Source organism: Armigeres subalbatus, chromosome 3 (genome assembly GCF_024139115.2).
Source record: "Armigeres subalbatus isolate Guangzhou_Male chromosome 3, GZ_Asu_2, whole genome shotgun sequence".
NCBI lineage: Eukaryota > Metazoa > Arthropoda > Insecta > Diptera > Culicidae > Armigeres > Armigeres subalbatus.
In genome coordinates, this window is record NC_085141.1 from 374,538,075 (window position 1) to 374,564,759 (window position 26,685).

General features: G+C 39.4%; 2 protein-coding genes across 2 annotated transcripts; one reads left to right on the forward strand and one right to left on the reverse strand.

Annotated features, from left to right (window-relative positions):
• Positions 1 to 639: 639 nt before the first annotated feature.
• On the reverse strand, positions 640 to 5,939 carry LOC134226533 (uncharacterized). Its single transcript, XM_062707368.1, has 4 exons — positions 5,670 to 5,939; positions 3,699 to 3,924; positions 2,315 to 2,937; positions 640 to 2,250 (listed from the first exon to the last, which is right to left on the reverse strand). Exons 2-4 carry the CDS (start codon positions 3,918 to 3,920, stop codon positions 672 to 674), a joined length of 2,424 nt encoding a protein of 807 aa, XP_062563352.1. The 5' UTR covers positions 3,921 to 3,924; positions 5,670 to 5,939; the 3' UTR covers positions 640 to 671.
• LOC134226534 (uncharacterized) lies at positions 4,975 to 26,471 on the forward strand. The gene is made up of 4 exons (XM_062707369.1): positions 4,975 to 5,668; positions 5,869 to 6,252; positions 25,465 to 26,323; positions 26,388 to 26,471. Exons 2-4 carry the CDS (start codon positions 5,966 to 5,968, stop codon positions 26,406 to 26,408), a joined length of 1,167 nt encoding a protein of 388 aa, XP_062563353.1. The 5' UTR covers positions 4,975 to 5,668; positions 5,869 to 5,965; the 3' UTR covers positions 26,409 to 26,471.
• The last annotated feature ends 214 nt before the right edge of the window (positions 26,472 to 26,685 follow it).

The following is a 26,685-nucleotide window of genomic DNA, read 5'->3' on the forward strand; positions in this document are numbered from 1 at the left end:
CTATTCGCAACCAGCACTCAGCCGGTGGCTCATCATCTGACAGCCGTCAGATTGACAGACGTCGTCCGCGCCCAGCCAATGCGGAGAAATGTGATCACCTCGAATAGAATCGCAACTTGCTCGCCTTTAATCAAAGTCCACATGTCTGTCTTCTTTTAATAAAGTTTTAATTCGTTAGTTGTAAATATAATCGCGAGTTTAATTATTGCAACAGAGAGCAAGGGAACTAGGCACAGGAATGCAAAAAAGCAAAAAGCAGGCCTGTACCCACGTTAGGGTGGTGGACCTTCATAGCCCATCGGAGATACAAATAAGAAGAAGCCGTGAAAGTAACACAGCTGGATCTTAACTACTGTGCAACTGCCCAGCAACTGCTGTGACAGTCGGTCTCGTAGTTGAGCACCAATGTCCCAATCCTGTCCGACCCGTACAATGTCCCTGTCGATAACGGCAATTGGGTGACGGACCGGTCTTGGATGGCGGCTATTTGAACAACGGAGCGGTAACTGATCCAAAAGGTGTTACACTCCTCTGCTGAGGGTGTCGCGATAGCCAAGATCAATATTGTAGCTGCAAAGGCAACTCCAGTCCTTATTTGAATAAATAATAAAAATAGGAGTTCTTTCCACACTATTTAAAACTAATTATTCATCATTTATATAAACATTGCTTCATTTCGTCACAAAACTAATACCCTCTTTGGCCCGCCGATTCAAGGGGAACACTCCAAACTTCCGGAAGCACTCCGCTGCCCGCTGCTTGCAGTAGTTCTTCGCGTACACTTCATCGGTCCATCGTACCACCAGATCGGTGGTGGGTCCTACCCCGGGCCGGCCGTGCTCCCGAAGCCACTGTTCCGAGATGTTCTTGTAGGCGTTGTGCAGCTCCGAGAACATGTTGCCGCGTTGGGCTTGCACCGACTTGGTGTACTGGCGGGGCAGTGTTACCACGCTTAGTCCGCTACTGCCGCACAGGTTCAACGTCGTTGAGGAGGATAGCCAGTCTTCGTGGTTATCGCAGACGAGTAGGGCCGGTGATGCTGGCGATGCGGTGATATGGTTGCAGAGATGCTGCACGACTTCGGGGAACAGTTCCTGGGTAATGGTCCCGGAAGAACTGGTGAGACAAAGGACCCCAGATGATGCCTTTTTGGATTTGGGTATGTGCGTGGTCGGAAACACTATGATGGGAGGAATTCGTTTCCCGAGGGGGTTCGCTATGACAAACATCTTGATTGGGATGATGTTGAAATATGTGGGCAGATATCGTTTGAAAGTGTTCGCTTCTCCTAGCAAAAACAGTCGGGTACCATCAGCGAAGGTCGAATGTATTTTGAAGGCCTTTTCCAAAGCCGAGTAACTTACTTCAATGTGCGATAAATCGAATGTAGCATTCTTGGAAATGTCGCATCCCTTGGGAGTCTGTTCTGCGATTTGCGGATTTCGCTTCAAGAATCCAACTACCCATCCCATTCCAGTCATTTGTTCACAGTTCCATTTGTGTGGGTACGTGATTTTGTTTGTCTTTGCGTACTGGAACGCAATTTTTCGTAGATTTCGGTAGGATATTCCGTACAACAGATTAATCACTCGTATCACATATTCGGCTAAATTTGCTTCCTGTTCCTTAGTGAACACTTGGTTGAAGTTCTCGTGCTCGGGACGTAGTAGACTCGACTTCTCCTGAGTGCTCTTGCGCTTCCTTACATATCTATACAAAGTCTGATGAGATAATCCATATTCGGTGGCAACCTGGCGGAGGACACCTCCCTGCAGAACGCGGTTGATTGCATTTTGCATGACATCATCTGTAACTCCTTTCAAGCGTAGGCTGACAATGGGCGGATGAGTGGACTGTGGTTCGTTCGAGTCCTGATCCATCGAAGACGGACCAGAAGTTTCCAAGAGTATTTCCTCCTTAACGATATCCTCTTGCTGGGACTGTGAAGTTTTACAGACTGGAAGAATTGTTTCTTTGGACATCTTTACCAATAAATGTTTGTTCCGTTCCATTTCTTGATTCACCTCCAGCCATATGGAATGTATCATGTCTAGACGAACTGTGCAACCTTCACATAAAAATCCATCTTCTGCGCACTCGATTGACGCTTCAAATGCTTTGAAATACTTGTCCGCGATCGTTTTAATTGTCTGCCCTGGAAGCAGGCACTGACTTGAATGAAACATTTTCGACGAATCTTCGAAGGAAGAACACAACCGACAGCAGGAAACGAACGTCAGGGAATCATCGCTAAAAAATAAAAACCATTAATCAATTGTTTAGCCTGCGAACCATTCCATGTATGATTACTCACTGTTGGTAGATCGTCGGTTCCCGATAGTTTTCCACCGAGATCGTTTTATCCGAGAAGTGCAAATTGCACACCACTGGGGCTGGTTCCAGTGGCAATATTTGACCGGTTCCCGCATAAATCGCTTCCAGCCATCGCTGACGTAAACTCGGGTCCCGTGGAAATTGTGCAGTCCATAGGGGAAATGGGTTTCCACAACTCGGAACAGTACAAGCCGGATGAGTTGATTCTACGGAATTGGAACTGGAATTCATGGAATCTTGTGTGTCAGAAACGAGTTCGATTTCGTAATTCATATCTTCAGGTGTATCTGGCCTAGTGATTCCATCCAACGATGTTTCCGACTTAATTTCGGGAGACAGTGGGGCGCACTCGAACAGTAGTGTTAGGTCGTCATTCAAAGAAGCGGTGTTACCGGGAGGTCGCCCTCTGGCCTGGCTGGATTTCAACCGCTTCGGACGTTTTGCCGTATTCAGTGATTCTACGGAATCATCGGAATCGCTATCACTGTCGGATCGATAGGGTAAATCCTTGTGCGGGCGAACCCCTTTTTTCAGCTTCAAGTACCTTTTGCAGACAATTCCACTACGTTTGTAATCCTCGTAGTCGACTAGGTCTTCTTCTAGCTGGAACAATCAAAAATAGTTTGATAAATTATATAAGTTAACATTTACTTCGTGTTCCGTTCTGAAATGCACATTCTGAAGCCCGAAGGTAGGGTTTGCATGTTTCTATTGGGTTCGTTCCAATTTTCCAAATGGCTTAGCAGCTATGTCCCATGCCATATATTACAATTATTGTAAAAGGTTGGCATGCTCTATTTGTTTTGAATCTTTATTAGAGTGATTTTTCAGTAAATTAAAGAGTTCATCACTAAATAAACTATTAGACAGCTTATTTTATATATAGATTAAGTGAATTCATGACTTACTCTTACTTTCAAGGCATTCGCTTAGTTCGGCGGCTGCCACATATTTCCATCCTTTTTCGGTTTCTCTTGCTTAATTATTGGAAATATATAATCTACCTGGTTCATTCAATAATATTTATGAGAAATACTTTATTTACCTTCCACAAATCTTTGAATGAAATTGTCCGTCACTGAAATACTGAATGCCTTGTAAATGAATGACAACTGTATGTGTGGTCCCATTTGGTCAGTGACGTTCTCAGTATCCGAGGTCACCTTTTATACTAAATCTGATGTTTCATAAAATACAATTAGGCTTATAAATATTTGAAATATATTTCTTTTCATATATGTACAGTCGTTAATGTTAGGATTTAAAACTCCATATTTAAATTTAAATTTAATAAATTAGACAAACCTCACTAAATTAGTTCAACTTCAGGTAATGAAAATGAACTAAAAAACAAAAATACTCACGTCGAAATGTCGTTCGCAGCAGTACATCTTCCTCGGAAAACTGGATATTTTTTTCGACCGGGAGTCTGGATTCATAAGCGTCATCCAGGCACGCCTGCGATAAGAATTCTTGGGTACATTCAAGAAACACATGCCAGGATTAGACACACTGCTGGATTTGCAGTTGACAACTTTGCAGCGCTTCACGAAAACTCGCTTTGTATCGCAGGTGTTAGTGGACATGATTTACCGTTTTGCTTCGAATTGCCGGACGCTTCGAAAGCCGGACACTTCAATTGTTATTTGACTTTATTTACCATCTCTACAAGTATTTCTAGGGTTATCAATGCAGGGAACGATTCTTAGACTTGAAACCATTTGAACAAATGTAAGTAATCCGTGATCTATAGTAAAAACTTGAAAATTAGAGGTAAAAGATGAAGGCATGTCATAATCAACGTTGAATTTCGTTTTTCCTAGAATACAGCTTAAGTCTCAACATTAGAAAATCTAAGCTCATATTTTCTATATTCTATCATTTGCAAGGGGTATTAGTAATTTATTAACATAGTATGATAGCACTCTTTGTCATGAATTAGAGAAATTGCTTGGGAATTCATTGCTTTATAATTTTTATGACATTTTCTGTATGTCCGGACTTCGAGGCAAGTTTTTACAATTGCTTCGATTTCCGGACATGCTGAAATGATGTTAAATAACTGTTTATCAGTTAAGTTAATTGAAATCAAATAATTCGTAATGAGTAAGCATTGTTACAAGTTCATTAAATTTGAGTTGCTACACCCTAAAAGGAACATTGCTTGCTCTCAGCTTATCGATATATACTTATACACATATTGTAAATGATATCACTTTATTAATTGTACACAAGTAGCAAAACTTGCCTTCAGTTTCTAGTGAAAGGTTGTCTTCAAATGTATTTTTAACCATTCACATTTTTGTAGAAAAAAAGCAAGGTCGTAAAACTAGCTTTTTTAACAGAATTGTATAAAAAGACACGTTGTGAACGACACCCGCCAAATAAAAAAAAACTCAACTTTTCTCGGACACGCCCGCATGAATTCAATTGTTCAATCACTCCTTTCAATCCTTGATTTCTATTAGCAAAGTGAAACGGATTTCAAAAGACACATATATTCCACTAATGTCTTTATTTCGAAGTATATCTTAACAATAATAAGATAATGCATAATTTTAATTCTCCGATGTTCATCCCATCAAAAAAAAAAAATCAAAAGGTGTTTGATTTATTTATTATTTTTGTGTTTTTTTCCGCAGTAAGCACGCAGGTTGATGAAAAATCGACGAATTTGGTGCCGTATTTCTTTGTTTCGCGATGAGATGAACATATATTCAGTGAGATGGAAATCGGCACAGTTCCCCCTATCATATTTATTTCTGGTATTATTGATCTACCTTGAAAGGGGAGAGGGGGGAGATTCTATGAAATTATTAGATTCCCATTGTTGCAATGCAGTTAAATGATCTCGCTTGGTTTCAAAGGCTGTGTTTTGATAGCTGGTCAATCTCAGAGCAGAAACTTCGGATGGTTCACACAACCGGGGGATGCCAGATTTCCATACAAATCTGTATAGAAACCATACTTTACGGATTTATATTAATCGAGCAATATGAATGCTTTATCCTAGCTGTCTTTGAACGGATTAAATTGGCTAAATGAGAATAAATATAGGCCAAACTCGAGGTGTCCGGAAATTCGAAGCAAAATTGTCCGGTATTTGAAGCATCCCTTATACTGTGTCCGGATTTCGAATCAAGCGATGCTCAATGTTTTCGATTATATTAGCTATTTCATGCATACAAAATGTCATTTTCAGTACACTACAGCAAATTTGATAAGTTAATCTTGACAGGGTGTGTTATCACTCAGTGTCAGGTACTTAATTCCGTTTGAAATATTGAAATGAAAATTCAGCAGTGCTTAGGTGTCCGGACTTCGAGTCAAAACGGTATGTGAATTTTTTATTATAAATTTTAAGGCAAAATCTTGAGATCCTAATAAAAACACTGTTGTGTAGGCTTACAAACGTTTATTTTGTTTTTTTTCAAGACTTTCTTATGCACACCCACACACGCGAATGAACCGTGTTCATTTTCCGTCGACTTCACCTGGCATCAGCTGTTTTTTTGTTTACTGTATCCTTTCCAGCATCGAATTTTCATTCTCGCATTCATAACAGATCATTAACACGAAGATCCATCAGTATCAAAACAAATAGCGAGCAAAATAATCGCGCCCACAAACCATGTCCCGCTGCGTCGTGCCAGGCTGTTTGAATCTGCTCCAGGAGTGGACCACCGAGTTTCCGCGAGTGGAGCAGCTCGTCAACCGTTGGCGGGAAGCCATCCAAGTAGGCACCGGTCAAACGCCTGCGGTGCATTCCGATGCGCGAATCTGCAAGGCGCATTTCGCCATACCATCCCTGCTGGGAGACGAAGACGATGATGAGTACGATGACGATGCGGATAGACCCAAGTCCAGCCGGACCGCCGCCAGTCGGGATAAATATCAGGAACCGAGACTTTTCTTTCGGTAAGTAATAAGTAACTAAGTATTGATGTTTTGAAAAACGGTAAAGTAGATAGGTACCTCCCACGGCATACAAAAAACAAGGCAGGCTCAGCACGTATATGGGTACCTCCAATACATTTTGACGTAGAATTACGTCCTTCGGTAAGCTAGGGGGTCATTCCAAAGTTTCAAATTTGGGACCGTCACGAAAAGTGGTCAGGAAGTAAAAGCCAATAACTCAGCCGTTTTTCGACGGATTCTGGAGATGTTGGTATGAATCGATCAGTAAACTCTCTAAGATTTCATACAACTATTGCAAACAATTGATTTTATGCATTTCACTATTGAAAAATTTAATTTCGTCAGGTAGTGTTGAAATTTTACTTTTACAGTAAATTGCCTACATTCGGCATAAATATGCACAAAATGTTGATGATCGAATTTCGAATCCTCTATCGCATTATACGTAAATAATTCTACGTTCAATTTGCAGTCGTGGCTTTGATACAACCTTCTTTAACCTACAATTCATAAATTAAAAGGGTTTTCATGCAAATCTAATATATCTATATACATCTTACATCTTCTTCTTCTATATACATAAAAAAGAATTTCTGTCTGTCTGAACCTTATTGACTCGGAAACTACTAAACCGAGCGGCGTGAAAATTTGTATACAGAAGTTTTTGGGGCCGGGGAAGGTTCTTAAGGCCTCTTCCTACTTTGGAAAGGGGGGCTTCCATACAAATGATACACCAATTTCTTCATAACTCGATAACTAATCAGAGTATAAATTGATTTCAGGCGAAACGAAGTTCATCGGGTCTGCTAGTAATTTATAAATACCTACCTATATTGGAAAACAAAAGTTAGCCTAGAAATTCAAATAATATATAACATTACTATATTTTTTAAATTAAGTAATTTTGATTGACCATCATTTTGCTTTTGGTCTATATTAGAAATACTAGAATAAGAGATCGGCGAAGACGCCATCTTGTTTCCAATCGAACCGTCAAAAGCGGTTCCATTTCGACTTGTTTACTTTTTGCATCCATAAGAAGCGTTGCGTTGCGTTGCGTTGTAACGGAGTATTTCGTAGATTGCATACTGATAGTTGTCATGTATATTCTTTACCTTTCTTACCCCAATTGCTTATGGATTTCCATTTGGGATTCAATGGAAATCCAATTGGGGGTCCAAAATGATAAAACATGAAAGCTATCATTGCCGGCCACGCCCATCTTCTCCGTTACTAGGAAAGGGAAGGAAATGATGATATGACATCTACTTAACGAGAGGCCAGCGACTCACCGACGCCCTCGTAGATGTCAAGGAATTGGATGGTGGGTAGGGTATGTGGTTTAGGAGTATCATTATAAGCAAATGATAGAAAATTTATGGAAATACGTTGGGAGTGACTTTGCTAAGAAATTTATGTCACTCCATTATCCTTGCCGATGATTTTCCTCGGATGGGGCGAAGGTATTAGCCTTGCCCTGGCTAATAGCCTAGGTTTAAGCGCCTTTGCTCGCTCTCTGAAACGAAAAAAGAGCAAAAAGAAATTGAATTCCCCTTCCCCCCTGATATGATAATGATTTTGATCAACAAATGATTTTGCTCTCTATTAAACCTTAACTGCAGTGAGCTATTTAAATACATTGATATGGAGAAGATTTTTGTTCATTTCTAATAATGAAAATTCGAAACCCCAATTGCTTCGACAAGATGTTACTTTAGTACATATATGTAGGTTCGCGTTTAACTCGTTAGCACAAAAATTATTCAGATAAAATAATAGGTACTCACTTTGCTTGACTAGTACTTACTCTTTTCCTGCTGTACCAATGGAATCGGATCAACTTACTTCCCATGGATATCCTGAGCATAGACAAGTTTCCGTTCCATTGAACGTCATGGAGAGCATCAAAAATCCAGCGGCACAATACCCCAATGGGCCAGGACATGTAAAGCTGCACGTCTGCTGGCATGGTTCCGGATTTGATGCGTCTTGGAGATCCATTTGAAGGTTTGATCCCTTCAAGAACGGCTGTGTCAAACGCCGATCCATTTTCATATTGAGTCAAAATTTTCGAATTCACCCCGGAACTTCTTGGACTCTTATTCAAGAAAAAGTCCGAACCTTCTTCAACAGACAAATATCCACAGGAAACCCATTTGAAATGGTTTGGGATTTTTAACGCGTTTCCTCCTTTGTCACATACTATCGCTTCTTTATAATTATTTAAAAAACACTATTACAAAATAAACTTGAAAACTTTAGTAAAAAAAAAACCAGAGATAAAAACTGACGAAAAATGACGGTTCGAAAAAAAACACCTCCGTCACCAACCATGGCACACTCGATTCTTCCTACTTTTTGCACCCATAAGAAGCAAGCAAAAAGTTCAAGTGCTGCCAGTATCATTTTCACGATTTCATGCATTTTCATACGTTGCCATTTCGACAGTTTTTCACTCCGCCGGTCTCTGGTTATAGGGTTGCTAGTCTATATATATAATTTATTCTTCTAAAACAGCGGTTCTCAACCTTTTTCTCGAGAGGTACCCCTTCGAGCTTTTGCATTAATTGAGGTACCCCCTATGTTTTTTTGCTGTAAATGAAAATAATCGTAGCTCTTAAGATAAATGAAAAAATAACCTGAAAACTAAAACTGGCTCTCCATAAACTTTTCTAAAATTTTCATTTGATTTGAATCTTCCCAATTCAAATTAAATTCATACATCGAGCTTTCTACAGAATATGTTTGACTATTGGAGGCTTCCGAGCGTCTTGAAAATAGGATTCCACGCCTCTTCCGAGAGAACCTTCCGAACCTTTTGAAGAAAGGCTTCAGAGTCTCTGAAAATGATGTTTTCGAGCCACTTAAAAGGAAGCTTCCGAGCATCTTGAAAGGACGCTTCTGAGCTGCTTGAAAGTATATTTCCAAGCCTCTTGGAAAAAGAATTCCGAGCCTCTTGAAAACAGGGTTCCGAGCCTCTTGAAAGAAAGATTCTAAACCCCTTCAAGGGAGGCCTCCGAACGTCTTGAAAGTAGGCTTCCGAGCCTTTTGAAAGGAGACTTTCGAGCCTCTTGAAAGACCTTACAAGCCATTTTATGGAAGGCTTCCGAGCCATTTGAAAGGAGGCTTCTGAGCATCTTGAAAGGACGTTTTAGAGCCTCTTGAAAATACGCATCCAAGCCTCTTTAAAAAATTAATTCCGAGCATCTTGATTTGAGGTATGAAAGGGGGCTTCCAAGCCTCCTGAAAAGAGCCTTCCGAGCCTATTGAATGGCGGCTTCTGAGCTGAGCCCGCTGAAAGGAGGCTTTGGAGTATCTTGAATAAACAATTTTGAGCCTTCCGAGCCTCTTGAATGGCGGCTTTTTAGCCACTTAAAAGGAGACAATGGATTATCTTGAATGTACGCTTCCAAGCCTCTTGAACAAAAAAACTCAAAGGTGCAGCCCAATCGGGTTGTACGCAAAGGTGACGTAGGACTACGTAGCTATTCGAAACTGATGGTATTTGCCATAATAATTTGTGTCGTTTTATTAACATTGAGCAAACTGCTCGGAGGCCAACTGAATCAAGAAGTCGAATGGTTGTTCCCAGTTGGATGGACTTTGATTCTCTAACCGTGGAATTAACATGACTCATCGGCCGCTGAAGCCACACGACTGGCTTTCAGTCGGGGACATCTTAAGAGCCCCGCACATAGCATACGTTTGCGTTGCGTTTGACACATTTCCCATTGGAAAACTGTCAAACGCAACGCAAACGTATCCTATGTGCGGGGCTCTTTAGTCCTTACATTGCCACGTACGCTTACATCGCGGGCGAAAACCAAACGTTGCAAAGACATATATTTGCGTTTAGTTTCACGCCACTTCTGATTCTGCTTATTTCTTCTTTATTTCGGCCATTTTTGAGGATGGTGTCCTCCAAAAAGGTTTTTATACAAAAGAAGGTTGATCCGACAATCCGATATGAACTTTCTTCAAAGTGCAAAACTCAATCGTAACTAGCAAATTTGATAGCGCGGCGGAGGGAGATGATGTAATTAATTTGAACGGATGGAATCATTAACAGCAACCAAGCTACCACGCTAAACCCGATGCCGCCGAAACAATCCATTTTCGCAATTAACTCTTTCTTTCCATAAAATGCTGGTCCTGAGAAGAACCAATTTTCTTTTCCCAATGCGTCTTTCCAATAACTAACTGCATCCAAACGCTTGTCAGCATCTTGCGTTGAAATTGTCCGACCGCCACTTGATGATTTTTCGCTAAACCTCCACCATTTTGAAAAAAAAATTAAGCATTGCCAATGCTACCCACGCCATCGTGCTGCTGTGTTCGCTCCACTGCATCAAATTTTGTCGAACCGCTCATTCCGCTCTTTCCGCGGAATCCCGATCTAAATGGCTCGGGCGCGCCGGACAGCAGCTTTCTTGTATTCAATAAATTAAGCCCGTTAGCCCCGCCCTTTGTGATCTGTGTGGGTGTAAATATAATGTGCACTCATAACGATTAATGAAAGGACGGGGCTTATGGAGTTTCTTCATTAGATATAAGAAAGCTGCTTACCGACGCGCGCGAGCCATTTTGATCGGGATTCCGCAGCAGACAACGGATCGTTCGGAGAATGACAAATTCTAAGAATCCTATTAAAAATTTTTCGCTAGATTCTGAATTTGGTTATGAGATGTTGTTTATCTAAGATGCGTATTGTTGCGAGGAATGACAACAGAAATTTGACTCAAGACGAAGTTTCTTCATATTACAAAACATTATCTTTCGGCATCTGTCTGTCCGAGCGACGTTCACCGATGGGTAATTGCTGTAGAAAGTTTCCACTGAGGTGGCCTCTTCATTGATTTTATACAAAACCCGACTAGGAAGGCAAAACAAGATTATAACATAATTGTAACAACATAAGTTATTTATAACAACCGTTGATATAATCGAGTTATGGTAAATTATTATCACATTTTTTCTTAGCAAAATTATAGCAGAATAAGTTATGTCTCATTTTTTTGTTAGAAAATTTAGTTAGTTTAACAACATCCTGAGCCAAGTTTATTACAGCCTATGTTAGAAAAACAGTTGAACTCAGTAATACAATATGATATAAATTTGTTATTCTCTTCTGATTGGGAAGCCACCATTTTATACAAAAGAAGGTTGATCCGACTATCCGAAATAAACTTTCTTCAAAGTGCAAAACTCAATCGTCAATAGCGAATTTTATAGCGCGTCGGAGGGAGATGATGCAGTAAATTTTATTGGATGGAATCACTAACAGCAACCAAGCTACCACGCCAAACCCGATGCCCGAAACAGTCCATTTTCGCAATCAACTCTTTCTTTTTATAAAATGTTGGTCCTGAGAAGAACCAATTTTTCTTCTCCCAATTCTCCAACTTACTGACACCACAATTTGTAATAAAATTTCAGCATCGGCACTGGCGGTGCGGGAATGCCACAGTGCTATTTTTATGGTCAACCCTTTCTTCGTATGAAATGCTGGTTCGTTGAGGTTGAATGCAGCAACACATCGAGCACACCACCAATGCGATGGATTTCCTTTGAAAATGTTATAAGCGCCTCCGTGATGTTGTGTCCGCTCCGCTGCAATCGCTTTGATGCGTCTGCTCTGCGTGAAACCTTGTTCTAAATGAGATTTAGATCCAAACCCGCAAGTGATTGATTTTTGATGTCTGTGCTAGTGATGCATGTACGTGATTGGTTGGTTGACCTATTTCTAAACTGTTTATCAATTATCAATAATAAATAGTTGAAAACCAGTATTTTCAAATAAATACAAAGAAGCGTTGACTCATCCTTGATCGAATGGTCCAAAAAAATTGAAAATCCATCGAGAAACGGCTTAGATATTAAAGTTTAAAGTCTATCATATTTTCGTGACGGTCCCCGATTTTCGCAATCGTAAAGTGTACCCCAATATAGAAAACACAGACGTAGTCCTACGTCAAAATCCGAGCCTCCTAAAGGAAGGCTTCAAACCTTTTGAAAGAAGGCTTCTGAATCACTCGAAAGGAGGCTTCCGAGCCTCTAGAAAGGAGCTTTCCGAGCCTTTTTGAAAAAAGTCTTCTGAACTGTAAAATACCGATTATGCACGCACTGTCGCCCAGCACACACAGCCTGTTCGCTCGGCAGTACAAACACGAAAGAGGGCGATTCTTTGTCGCTGAAAGCGATGCCTGCTACGATGCGCATAAAGCAGGGACGTATTGAAGGGTGCATAAATACTATGCGTTACGTAAACATGATAGGGTTATAAAGCACCCTCTCACATCCCCCTACTTCCCCGGAAAAGTTTTGATTCAGTTGAAAACGATTTAACACCAAATATCGGAATCAATAGGTAGTCAGAACCCAGTACATTTACCGGATCGAACCAGTAAGCAAACTTCAATGCTCTCGGAGGTCACCCACGTGCAAAACACAAACAGTAGCCCTGGGTCGCTCGGGGTTTCTCCAACTGTGAGAAACCAGCACCAGTGGCTCCGTACCATTCACCGAATCGAAGCAGTGAGCAAACTTGCTCCCGGAAAACTCCCCGTGCAAATCAAAAGCAGTCGCCCTGGGTCGCTCGGGGTTTCTCCAACTGTGAGAAACCAGCACGTGGCTCTGTACTCTTTTTCCGGCTCGACATCAGTGAGCAAACTTGCTCCCGGAAAACTTCCCCGTGCAAATCAAAACAGTAGCACCAGTGGTTCCGTTGCTTTTGCCGGATCAACCCAGTGAGCAAACTTCATTGCTCCTGGAAACTCCCCCGTGCAAATCAAAACAGTAGCACCAGTGGCTCTGTTGCTTTTGCCGGATCAACCCAGTGAGCACACTTCATTGCTCCTGGAAACTTCCCCGTGCAAATCAAAATAGTAGCGCCAGTGGCTCCGTTGCATTTGCCGGATCAACCCAGTGAGCAAACTTCATTGCTCCTGGAAACTCCCCGTGCAAATCAAAACAGTAGCACCAGTGGCTCCGTTGCTTTGCCGGATCAACCCAGTGAGCAAACATCATTGCTCCTGGAAACTCCCCCGTGCAAATCAAAACAGTAGCACCAGTGGCTCCGTACATTTGCCGGATCAACCCAGTGAGCAAACTTCATTGCTCCTGGAAACTCCCCCGTGCAAATCAAAACAATAGCACCAGTGGCTCCGTTGCATTTGCCGGATCGAACCAGTGAGCAAACTTCATTTCTCCTGGAAACTCCCCCGTGCAAATCAAAACAGTAGCACCAGTGGCTCCGTTGAATTTGCCGGATCAACCCAGTGAGCACACTTCATTGCTCCTGGAAACTCCCACGTGCAAATCAAAACAGTAGCCCTGGATCGCTCGGGTTTTCACCAATAATGAGAAACCAGCACCAGTGGCTCTGCAACATTTTGTTGGGGTTTTCTTGCAAATTTGGGGGCTTCAACTATTTCAAGTCCGTCCGTCACTATCTAACATTCCTTGACATTATAACATTGGGCTCTGCCACTGACCTTTTGTCGGATTTCTGGAACCATCCACACTGTGCTTCATGGTTTACAAATTAAAGCTACCTGCGAACAAAAAGGCTTATTCTGTTTACGTTAATTTTTGTGTGTGATGGGCGACAGTGAAATCAATATTAAGCGCGGAAAAGGAAAATGCCACCTAAGAAAGGCGGCTCCTGGCAGGATCGCCATTTGTAAAATATAGATTATGCACGCACTGTCGCCCAGCACACACAGCCTGTTCGCTCGGCAGTACAAACACGAAAGAGGACGATTCTTTGTCGCTGAAAGCGATGCCTATCGTCCAGGGATGCCAGGGGATATTTTCAAATGTCTTCACAGTCGAGTAAAAATGTCTTCAAATGTCTTCAATATCAAAATTATGACTATCAGTGAAAAAAATTTCAAAATCCAATAGGTTTATAATTTCAATCATCTCCTTGTTTTATGTATCGTTTATCTTTTAACACTCAAATTGTTAGAATTCAAAAGAATATTCTCCTGTCATAAGACGAGTTTATACAATCCATTTGAATTCCACCACTTAATTGTATCTTGACAGATACGTATTTCGACCTCAACAGTAAGGCCGTCTTCAGTGTCTCGTACTTGACTCGACTTTGTTTCAATGGGATTGTATAAACTCGTCTTATGACAGGTGAAAACATTCCACTAAAAAGCTCAAAATAATTTTCTTATCAAGAATATTCTTTAAATCTTCATGAGTAAGGGCAATAACTTTCCTATGGATTTTTTAATCAGTCTTTAAATATAATTCGGATTTTTCTAACTGAATTTCTTTGGGGAATTCTTCTGAATTTACTTTTAAAGAATTGCCTGTAGGGATTCGGAATATATATACCTAAAGAAGCTTCCACAAGATTTTTTGAAAAAAATTCCGGTAGAATTTCTGGAGAAACTTCAGGATAAATTCCTAATGAATTTTTCGAAGACTTCCTAATGGAACTCCTGAAGGAATTTCCGGAGGAATTGCTGTTGGAACATCCAAAAGATTTTCTGAAGAAACTTCCAGATAATTTTCTGGAGGAGCTTCCGGGTGAAATGCTAATGGAACTTCCGGAGGAATTACAGGAGGAATTCTTGAGGGATTTTCTGAAAGATTTTCAGGAAGAAATCCTGCAAAGTTTTCATGAGCAATTACTGAAAGAGTTTGCAGTGCAGCTCCAGAAGAAATTTTTGAAAAAACTTCCGAAGGAACTTCTGTATAACTTTTTGGAGGAACTTCCTGAGGTATTGCTGCAGGAATTTCCGAAAGAATTCCTGGAGGAAATAACAGAGAAATTCCAGAGGTATTATTGGAGAATCTTTTGGCAACATTCTTGGAACATCATCAAGAGGAATTCCTGGAGAAACTTCCGAAGGGGTTCTTGGAGATTCGAAAGGATTCTTGGGAAATTCCGAACGAATGCCTGCAGGAGGAAGGCCTTCGAGAGGAATTCCTGGAAGAACTACTGGAGAATGTCGTGAAAGAAACAAACTAAGGAATTTCTGGAGGAACGACTGGAAGACTTTCCAACGAAATTCTTGAAGGATCCTACGGAGAAATTTCTGGACGATCTTATGGAGGAGTTCCTAGATGTACTTCCAAAGGAAATTTTGGAGAAATATTCTTAAAAATCTCTGAGGGAATTGCTGGACGAATTCCTTCAAAAAGAATTCCAGAGATGGATTTACTGGAGAAATTCATAGAGGGATTTCCAGTTAAAATACTGGAAGAGTGCCCAAAGATATTTTTTGAAGAAAATACCAAAGGAATTCAAGGAAGAATTCAACAAGAAAGTGTAACGAGTTTCTTTAATAAAAACGCTGGCGGATTTGTTTATGAAATTCCTCTATTTTTTTTTCAAGAGATTTTCCTTTACAAATTAAAAATAATTAACCGTGGATATTCTGAGAAATATCCATTTAAAACCAGAACAATTTCAATTTCTTGTCGACATTCGTAAGAATTTTCAATGGAAACTAAAGAAAATTTTCTGAGAAAATTGAAAATAATTTCCTGTGGAAATCTAGTACTTTCCGTAAAATGTGATGGAAAATCCGAAGAGACATCCAAAAAATTTCAAATACAAATCCAGAGTACATCCCACGAAAATTCAAGACAAATTTCTCGTGGAAATGAAAATGAATTCTTTGTGGGAGTTCAGATGATTTTCCCGCAAGAACTTAGAAATTTGTTTGTGGAAATAATGATGAATTTCCCGTTTCTATTTTGGGGAAATCTTTTTATTTGGCCATATTGAAATTGTTATAAATTTCCAAGATAATTTAAGAAGAATTTTCAATTTAAATTCTCTTGAACTTTCATGAAAAATTCCTCAAAATTTTCATGGTTAACACGAATTATTTTTTTAAAACGAATTTTCACTGAAAATTATTTCTAAAATCCACAGAAAATTCATCGAGTTCTTCAAAATGTATTCTCAATCTCGACGGGTATTCTGCAAATACCGAAAAGATCAGATGGATTATAAAGAAATTAGAAAAAAATGGTTTCAGCCAAAAAGTCATAATATAATTCTATTTTTTTGCCGTTTGAAATAAATTAGATCGGTCATTGCGTTCTGATACAATGATCGAAATACCTTTAAACCAGACACTTTGAAAACGCCATGCTACCAAGGAAAATTTAAACGAATGCTGCCATCTGGAATTTTTTAAACAGAACATTACTAAAAAATGTCAACCGGCTAGTGTAAATGTGTTTTTACGTTTTAAATTTTAAGCCCGAAACATTATTCTATTATGTATAACTTTTGTAATATTTATATTATCTGCATTTAGAAGTCGCAAAATTTATAAGTTATTGATTGTCTTCAAGTATCTTTAAATAAGAAGTTAAGTCTCCAAATATTTTGAAAAGTCTTCAAAATGTCTTCATGAAATAAATGTCTTCACAGAGATTCAAATGTCTTCAAATTGAAGACATGTCTTCAAATCTGGCATCCCTGGCTACGATGCGCATAAAGCAGGGACGTATTGAAGGGTGCATAAATACTAGCGTTACGTAAACATGATAGGGTTATAAAGCACCCTCTCACATGAACCAATTCCGAGCCTCTTAAAGGAAGGCTTCGAGTCTTTTGAAAGAAGGAGGCTTCCGAGCCTCTTGGAAGAAGCCTTCCGAGCTTTTTTAAAGAGAGCCTTCCGAGCCTTTTGGATGAAAGGATGCTTCCAAACCAGGTTTCTGAGCCCCTTGAAAGAAGGCTTTCTGAGGCTTTCGAGAGTACGGTTCCAAGCCTCTTGAAAGAAGAATTCCGAGCCTCTTTAAGGGATGGCTTCCGAGCTACTTAAAAGGAGCCTTCCGAGTCGTTTGAAAAGAGCTTTCCGAGCCTTTTGAAAGAAGGAGAAAAGATAAAAGAAAGTTTAAAAAAGAAAGCTTAAAAGAATACTTCCGGGCCTCTATAAAAGAGGCTTCCAAGCCTCTTGAAAGTAAGCTTCCGAGCCTTTTAAAAGGAAGCTTTCGAGTTACTTCTTGCTTGAACAGTTACTTCCGCTGCATATAGTTTAGCCTCAAATGGAGGAAATACAAGTCTTTTAACCATCTGCAGGATAAAGATAATTTAGATAAAATTCAGAGACTGCAATTGGTAGCGAGGACTAAATGCGATAAATCCTTATTAACACAACTTATTGTCCTAGCTCGAAAAATAGATTAAACTAGGGCTCTGTTTGGTTTGAAGAATGCTTTTCGAGCCCCTTGAAAAGATCCTTCCGAGGCTTTTAAAAGCAGAAAAAAGTTTATAAAATAAAGCATAAAAAAGGGTTCCGGGCCTCTTGAAAGATAGTTTCCGAACCTCTTAAAATGAGGCTTCCAGGTCACTTGAAAGGAGTCCTCCGAGCAGCTTGGAAGGAGGCTTCCGAGAAGCGTAGAAGGATGCTTCCAATTCTCTTGCAACGAAACGACTGAACTTTTCGGGAAAAAGTCTTCATGTTTCTCAAATGGAGGCTTCCAAATCTGTAGACTCAAGATTTTAGTTAAGAATCATATTTTTAACATATAATTCAACATTCTGTGGCAGAGAAGATTTTTAAAATTAGTTAATTCGAGGTGTTGGCCTTTTGATTTTTTCTCTCACAAACCTTCATCCAATGTACTGGTTGTAGAGGCCAAGATTCAATAGGCCATGATTTACTGATCGCCGTGCATATTATGTACAAGACAAAGTACTGAAATAAAAAGAATACCCAATTTTCAAAACTTTATCATTAAGTTTTGTTTAAAATTGTAATTCATCCGCCATTATGCATTTTTGTTCGAGGTACCCCCTGGGCCCGGCGAAGGTACCCCCGGGGGTACATGTACCCCAGGTTGAGAACCGCTGTTCTAAAAGATGGTCTGCTTCCGCCTAAGATATTCGTTAAAATCTCGGCTGTAACAATTCTTTATTCATAAATAATGAGATCTTAGAGTTCATAACATTTTAGGTATTTCAGAAAAGTCAGATTTAAAGCTATGTCCATTTAGAATCCGGAATCATTTATTCTATTGCAGCGCATGGAAAGTGACCGTTGCAAGAATTCTTTTACAGCGGTTTGTCTACCTAGGCGCCCACTTGCTGTGGTATAAATTTCACGAAGATTCGTGCAGCGAGTCAAAAATTATTCCAGATGGAAGCCGAAAGGAGAGAAAAAAGTCTGCACACCCACGTTGATAATCCTGCTCATCGACGATGGAACCTACGTCAAAATGGATTTGGGACAGCTTCCTAGCCAAAAATTCTACATGGTGACGGCACGAGGAGTAGTTCCTGCGAAGTTTAAGTTTGATTTTTGGACAAACTTGCCAAAAAAACGGATGATTTTGGCAAGGGATATGCAATTGTGGGGCAAAGACCTAAGTGTTTGTGACGAATAAGACGATGGACTCGAAGCTGTACAAGGAGGAATGTCTCAAAAACCGTGGTCGACCTTCCATAAAGCCCATAAAGGTCCCGTGAAGTTTTGGCCAGATTTGGCGAGTTGCCACTACAGCCGGGAAGTCATCCAGTGGGTACCACATAACGAAGATTTCATCGATAAAAACATAAATCCACGCAACTGCCCACAGCTCCGGCCCATCGATACATTCCATACAAGCTTAGGAAAAGTGGAAAAACAGCTCGGGTCGCGACTTAGATGACCAAAATGTGGAACAAATGTGCCAAGGAAGTTGACTGCGGAGGTGTGTTACTTTTGATGAGAGGAATAAAGAAGAAGATTGGGGCCCTCCTTAGCCGTGCGGTAAGACGCGCGGCTACAAAGCAAGACCATGCTGAGGGTGGATGGGTTCGATTCCCGGTGCCGGTCTAGGTAATTTTCGGATTGGAAATTGTCTCGACTTCCCTGGGCATAAAAGTATCATCGTGTTAGCCTCATGATATACGAATGCAAAAATGGTAACATGGCTAAGAAACCTCGCAGTAAATAACTGTGGAAGTGCTTAATGAACACTAAGCTGCGAGGCGGCTCTGTCCCAGTGTGGGGATGTAATGCCAAGAAGAAGAAGAATAAATAAGAAGGTGCGAATTTTCACTAGAAATAAGAAGAAATTATTTGTATCAATAATTTTTCCTTAAAGTACAGTGAATTAGGTGGTGGCTGGCCCAATTATTACTTCCGGTCTTTTACTATACTTAGTATAGTAATAGTCAAGCATTCGTTCTACATATTACTAATATGGGGGTAAGCGTGGTGAATTGTTATAGAATTTAAAAAGAAAACGAATGCTAAGACCAAGTGCCACTGGATGACTCCAAACGGGCCAGTATAATGTGGGGTAGTCAGAGTTTAACTAAATTAGCTAATAGTATAACTTATTTTGCCACGCACCAATTTCAGTATAATTTGTTTCTACGAATCAAATTCCTAGAAGTTAGGTTTTCAGCATTACTTAGCGCAAGAGAGGGTTTAAACTCTGCGTTAAACTGAATTTTATTCGCCGATTCGGGGCGTTATCATGAGTGATCAGCACTCATGGAACACATTGTTTAACGCGAATGTCAGCCGGGTTCGATCAAAAGTGTAAGATTTAGTGTACCGTGGAAGCACCATATTTGACGCAGTTAAGAAAATTTTAAAAAGAATCATTATTTAAAAAATAATTCCAATATGGATTCGCTTAATATTCTGCATAACGAGCTTTCTACTATTATAGAATGTGTAAAAATAATGAAACTTCGAAATATAAGTTTATTTCTTAGTTTTTTAATCTGTTTTTATGTAGTACTTGAGGTGCTCAACTTGACGCACTAATTTTACTATGTTCCTTATTTGACGCAAAGTTGTTCCTAATTTGACGCACTTCAAAACTATGTTAAAACTCAATCAATTAAATGCCTTTTTTTATTATTATATAAAGACAGTGTAATAGAACTTGGTACGATATAAAATAACAAGTTAATTAATTATACAAAGAGGCATTTTTTTTTGTTCAGTTGTTCTGCAGGTTATATGCTCTGTGGCATGTAAGTGTTTTGTTAGTTTCATGAACCCTGCACATCATTCAAAATGCTTCTCATTTAGGTGTAAGAATCGTGTCAAAATATATATTTACGGGAGGATTAACTTTTACATTTCATTACATAACCAGCCTACCATAGTCTGTTGTATTTGTAATAAAAAAATTACTTTCTTTGGTAATCTGCAATTTTGAATTTATAAACTGAGAAGTTCGCTTCTGTCTAAACTGAGAAGGATACAGAAAACGCAACTTGTATATGCACGCTTTCAGAACCACATTGAAGCTACCAATCTGCAAGTGTTACGTGACCGGCAGATATATCTAAAAAAATATGAGCTGCCCGTCTTAGACATTTTTTCAATAAACTATTAACATAAACTGAAGCTTATATGAGAAAGGCAGCCATATTTTTGTTTGATTTCATATTCAGGGTTGCACGACTAGTAGCGACAGAGTAACAAATTGAAAATATGTTTATTTGTTTTGGCTTGTTATAATTTCGTACAAAGAAAGTAAATTGAATTATATGATACTAATTTATTATAAAATATTGTTTTCTCGCAAGAATTCTAAAACTAGCATATGAAAACTGCATAATTAATTACCAAATACCGGTAAGAAACGCGTCAAATAAACGCATCAAAATCGAAGGCAGCATAAGGCATACTATCATGGGCTGGACACTCAGTGGAATGATCCAATGTTGACTAATATTTAAAGTAGTTGAGAGTTAGTTAAAACTTAATGAATACATATTGCTTTTCCTATGACTATTATTGAGGTTTATTAGCACTGCCTTGTCTATTCGTATGCTAAGATTAATTCGGCATCAACATTTCAAAAGGGCGTAACTGCTTTTGTAAACACGAGCTTCTCACGCCGCTGGTGGGTTAATTTGAGCCCACCGGCGCAATCCAATACCACTGAAGGAAGCATCGAATCCTCTTCTTTCATGTAATGGTGCTGGATTGCGTGGGTGAGCACAAATTAGCCCACCAGAGACGTGAGAAGCTCTTGTTTACAAAAGCAGTTACGCCCTTTTGAAATGTTGATGCCGAATTAGGAACATCACAATGCATTGTGAGCCAAATTTGACGCAGAACATTTTGGGTTGAAAAATGCGTTCGAATGTTGCAATGTTCAACGTAAAAGGTAAAGCTTACTAATAATGCTCAGCTGTTTGTAGGTAGGGGTAAAAGATTCTCACAAAAGTTATTTTGCGTGAAAAAATGATCATTCGATCCTTAGCATTGTGGCTAAGAAAAAAAAAATTGACGCATTATGAGTATGACTTCCATATATTTTATTCGGGTATGCTGATTTTTCATCAATAATATGCTTTTTATGCCATATATGCAAAGAAGAAGAGCAAATAAAGCCATCTAGCTTGATTCGTTGATATTATAGATAGTAGAATCTATAGATGAGCGAAAGCATGGCTGAGTCGATTTTTTTACCCGTGCACGCGCGCATATGACGTCACAGCCCTTAACGTTTTCATTGAAATCGTGACGGCATGCTCCTTTGGAGACACGTTTTACAGTTCGTTTGGAGACAGAGGATTTATCTTCGCTGATCTATATATTCCACTATCTATAGTTGATATATTTTTGGCGAAAATAGGTTTTTGCATCATTTGATTTGAGAGTGCGCCAAGTTTGGACCTGCGTCAAATATGGTGCTTCCACGGTAATTAGTTTAATTATTTTTATTTTTAGGCATCAAACGTTAGGAGCATGTTTTCAGCGTCGCACAGCCCAGGAGAGGGTGTAAGCTCACAACGGTATAGTGTAGGTCGTCCTCGATTGGGGTCCTGTGGGTCGCATGTAGTGGCTGTGCTCGGGGCAGTTATGTGTTGAAAGCGGTTTCGGGGCAGTTAGGATTGAGTTTTAATATAAACAGATGTAGGATTGAACAAAGTTAAAACCTTTAAGGTTCATATTGTGGAGACTATTGACAGCCAAAGCGTTGAGGATAAGCTTTTAGTTAGCAACTGAATTAATTTATCCGATTTGGAATCCTAGATTGAATAGTAGGTATATATGGACAATAATAGAAACTATATACAGTTATCTGTTGACATAGCGGGCTGGTACTGTACTCACTCAATACGCTCACCCAATCGTGAACAGTGAGCGCTACCCAAACGGTGAGAAACATGTTCAACCAGTCAATAAGGCGCGATGTCGTTGGATTTGTTTACGTAGAATTAATAAAGAAGGTGAACGAAAATAGAACGTTTGAAGTGAAAAGTTTGGCAGCGTATTCATTTAACGGACAAGTGGAAGGTGAAATTTAGTAAATTGTAGTTTCGGATTACGATCTTTATTTGAAGAGTGATCAAACAGCCAAAGCGGAGTTAAACTCAGTAGGGGAGAAGCGAGTAAAGCAGACTCGTAGATTAGATAGACTAGCGCCGGAAAGTTGGTGTTGTTTGTTGCATCGGTCAGATTCCACGGAAAATAAGGAAACTATTACTTTTTTGAGCTGATCACAAGACTGCTGCAGAAAAAATAGTCTTTCTTTGGACCGATTCCGAACAGTTATCATTTTATTAAGTATTGAGGATATGTTTTTGGTTAAGTTGAGTATCAGATGGGCATGTGTGATATCCATTAAGACAGAATTATTAGAACTGTATTTTTGTCTTTGTAGTAAGATTAATTACTTACTAATGTTTTGCGGGCCGGCGAGTGAAAGCGGCCCAATTCTTTTATCTACCTCTTTCCAGACGACCAGTGATGAAGAAAATCTTATTGTTCCGGTATCAGCAGTGGTATTCATATTCATAACAACCACCGTCAATACAGGAAGTCTGTGTTCACAACGTGATTACTTCAAGGACAATCCCAACATCTTCTGTGAATTGCAGATAAGTATTGCGTTTATCACTGAGCTCGTTCTAATCTGATCGATGAATGAATTTACTTGTCACTAATCAATATCATTAGTAAATTTAAATATTCCCGTAGATTAGAAAAGCAAGTGCATATATTTCTATTTTATGGCAACATATCACAACGAAACGGACCCTTGGGAGCCTTAAGTAAGATCTCGGTCCGGTTGCATCTAAGGAGATCTTAGTGCAGTGCACACCGGACGTGTTGCCCAGTAGACGTATCGCTCAGCGGTATTTAAATACAACGCAGATAGGCTATGTTCAGAGGGTGCGTTGATATTACAAGATTACAAGATTACAATAATTTTTCCTTAAAGTACAGTGAATTACCCTTGTTTTGATGTATTAACCTTCTGTGTACGTCAATCCGTTGCCGAGATACAGATGATTTTATTATCCCGGATTCTAAATGGACATAGCTTTAATTGAATGGAATCTAAAATCTGAAAGTTCTGAAAATTATAAAAAGAATATGAATAATTATTGAGAAAACTTGACTTCATTCAAAACAACGAAGAAATATTCTATAGATTCCATACATATCAAAAAAAATGATAAACGTAGTTGAAAATTGAATTTTTGTAACAAAAAATTAATGCCATCATAAGTTTTATGAATTGTCCATGTCCATAACAACAGATCATTTTTAACTTCCGGGCATTACAAGTCCATGAGAAAAGCTAAACATAATCATTTGTTACTCAGAGTACGATAATGAAAAGATTTTATCCAAATTGGGATCCTCTGAGATGAATATTATGCATTAACCACTTTTACGGAAGTTCTTGAGGAGCTCCGGTGGCCGCTCAAGTTCATGAGAATTGGCCATATCAATCATTCGTTATTCAGAGTCGGATGAATTTTATGAACTGGCCTCTTACGGATGCCTCAAATCTTCCGAAGGACCTCCAGTGGTCCATCAAAATAAGTTCAATGATATTTCGGATTGTCGAATAACCAGGACGGAAATAGGCAATGATTACATTTTATTGGGATTTTTTTTTTACAGAACGTTGTAAGCATTTCCAGAACTCGAAACGCAAGAAATTACGACAAAATTTGGCCTTAGAAGCTTTGTTCCTAAAACCGATCTCTGGGAACAAGCATGGCTAAACTGCATCCGCGGAAACAACACAAATCATATTTTACCGATTCTGGTCACAAAAAATCTGTCTGAAATTCGAAAAGTTTGGCATTGTAAATGGTTTCTCTTTTTCTCTTTTTGGTGTAAAAATGTCTGCCGGTGGTAGATATGTATGGCATAATGGCAACCCTGGGCACGTATGTAGGGTAAGACGGTATAATGTGCCCCACCTGGCCAAAACGCCCCCTAGAAAACTATACCTAACTAAGGGTGAAAATCAGTTGGAACCTATACATATTTGTAAAACCATCATACTATGTGAATGTGGAAGTATTTTTCTATTACACAATGAAAATAATAGCAAAATACAAAAAGTTACAGTTTTGATGTAACTTTTCATGTTTGTTTGCTCAACATTCTGGAGCGACTCTAGCATACTGTCCGGAAAACTTGCACTGGAACACTCAGTTGGGCAACAAAATAACTTTTCTCAGTGGTTAATATGATATAAAATTACTTCCATCTTCAAAAATGTAACGATTTTCGAAAACATGTTTCACTGGCCAAAACGCCCCAGTGTAGGCAGGACGGTATGCCCTTACCAACTGTACACAAGCGCAGCGAGCCTGCAGCAGTTGCTTCAAAAATGTATGGACAATTTTGAAACTTAATTCAGACCTGCTTGAATGGACTTATGTTGGTTTTTTAATGTCAAGCACATAAGGATTTGTAACCTTTTTATTATGGGATAGATAAAATACTAATGAAGGGCTATGATACGCGGTTGATAACGGTGGGGCGTATTGCCCAGGGACTTTTTGAAATCCAGTTTTCCACGACTTTTCAAAAAAGCTTTATTACGTGTTTTCAGTAATATTTTTATATGACTACTCACAGGTAATGCATTTGCGACTTGTTGAACTACCAAATAACACAAAGTTTGCATAAATTACGTTGAAAAGTAAAAAAAAATCATAGGTATTGCCTTAGGGGGGGCATATTATACCGTCTTACCCTAAGACGTTGTAGTACAACGGTTGTATAATTAGCTTTAAATGAGAATTTACAAACCGAACGCTTGTGCTTTCAACATAGATGCATGCTTAAAGAATAAAAGCCTTATTACAGTTTAAGACGACAATTCTAATTTTCAATAGTTGAACCGTGGTGTGGAGTGTGGTGTTTAAAAAACCCGAGGTGGAACAGGAAGCGTCCATTTTTTTTATTCTTTGTACAGTCGCTACATAGCACGAATTAATAAAAAAAATTTTTTTTCAAGGGACAACACCCTCACACAGGTTGCCGAGTGTAAACTTTGCCTTCGCTTCGGCATAGTAGATGAAATGTACAAACCAACGGAAACTATTGGCGGAAAAGAAACGCTACATAAATTGGCGCAAAAATATTTTAACCAACCGGATCAGAAAAACCAATCCAAAGCCGTGAAAGGATACTTTTGTGAGGGCTGCGTCGTTCATATCGATATGGTGCATTGCTTCTGGTTGAGGAACCATCTTGCCTGGAAAACTTACAGAAAGGTTCGCGAATTGATGACATCGGAAAATGTGACTTTTCGTAGCACCGGTACCAGACTGAAAAGAAACAGGACTGCTCTGGTAGTGCTCGATTCACCACCTCCTGCGAAAAGTGCCTTGGAAGAGACCAACGATGTTGATGAAAATGATGTAATCAAAATCGATGATGACTCAAATGAGGCGAGCACCGATGTGGACCAACTGGAAGATACCATCGTCAAGGAAGAAACGCAACTGACTGAATCATACTTATGGGAATCGGTTCCGACGCTGCCACCGACCGAAGAAATTTCCGTAAAGTGTTTCATATGCGATGGACTGTTCGAAAACCGTCAGATTCTGACCGATCATATTGCCGAAAGCCACCACAGATGCAGGCGGGTTTGTAACATTTGTAACGATGAGTTTCGCTCGGCACTCAGCTACAACGATCACATGTACACTCATAATATGTTCCAATGCAATCACTGTCCGCTGCAGTTCCACCATCGAAGGGACGTGGTATTCCACGAGATAACACAACACATAGGGGAAAGGGTGCTGAAAGCGTGCGATATCTGCGGGAAGCTGTTCCGGTGTCGCGATGTGTTGAATGCGCATAGGGTATGTTATTGGCATAACTATGGTTCGTAGGATCAAATTCTAACAACTTTTTTCTTTTTTCCAGAATGAACATTTTCAGACGTAACACATATATACTGAGCGTGAGTATTTGGTTACTTAAAAATAATTGGCCTTAATTTTAAAAGATCTGAATTAAATTGTAAATCATTAAAACTCGTATTATGGCTTCTGATGACCAAAGACCATATGTAATTGGGGCGGCTTATTTTTCGAATGTTTCAAAAACCTGAATTTCGTGTGCTTAATCGCTTTTTTTATGAAAAACAAATTAGACTCAGAGTTTGAGTGATTCAGTTTTTTGAACATCAAGTTTAAACTTTCATTAAAATAATCATATCTAT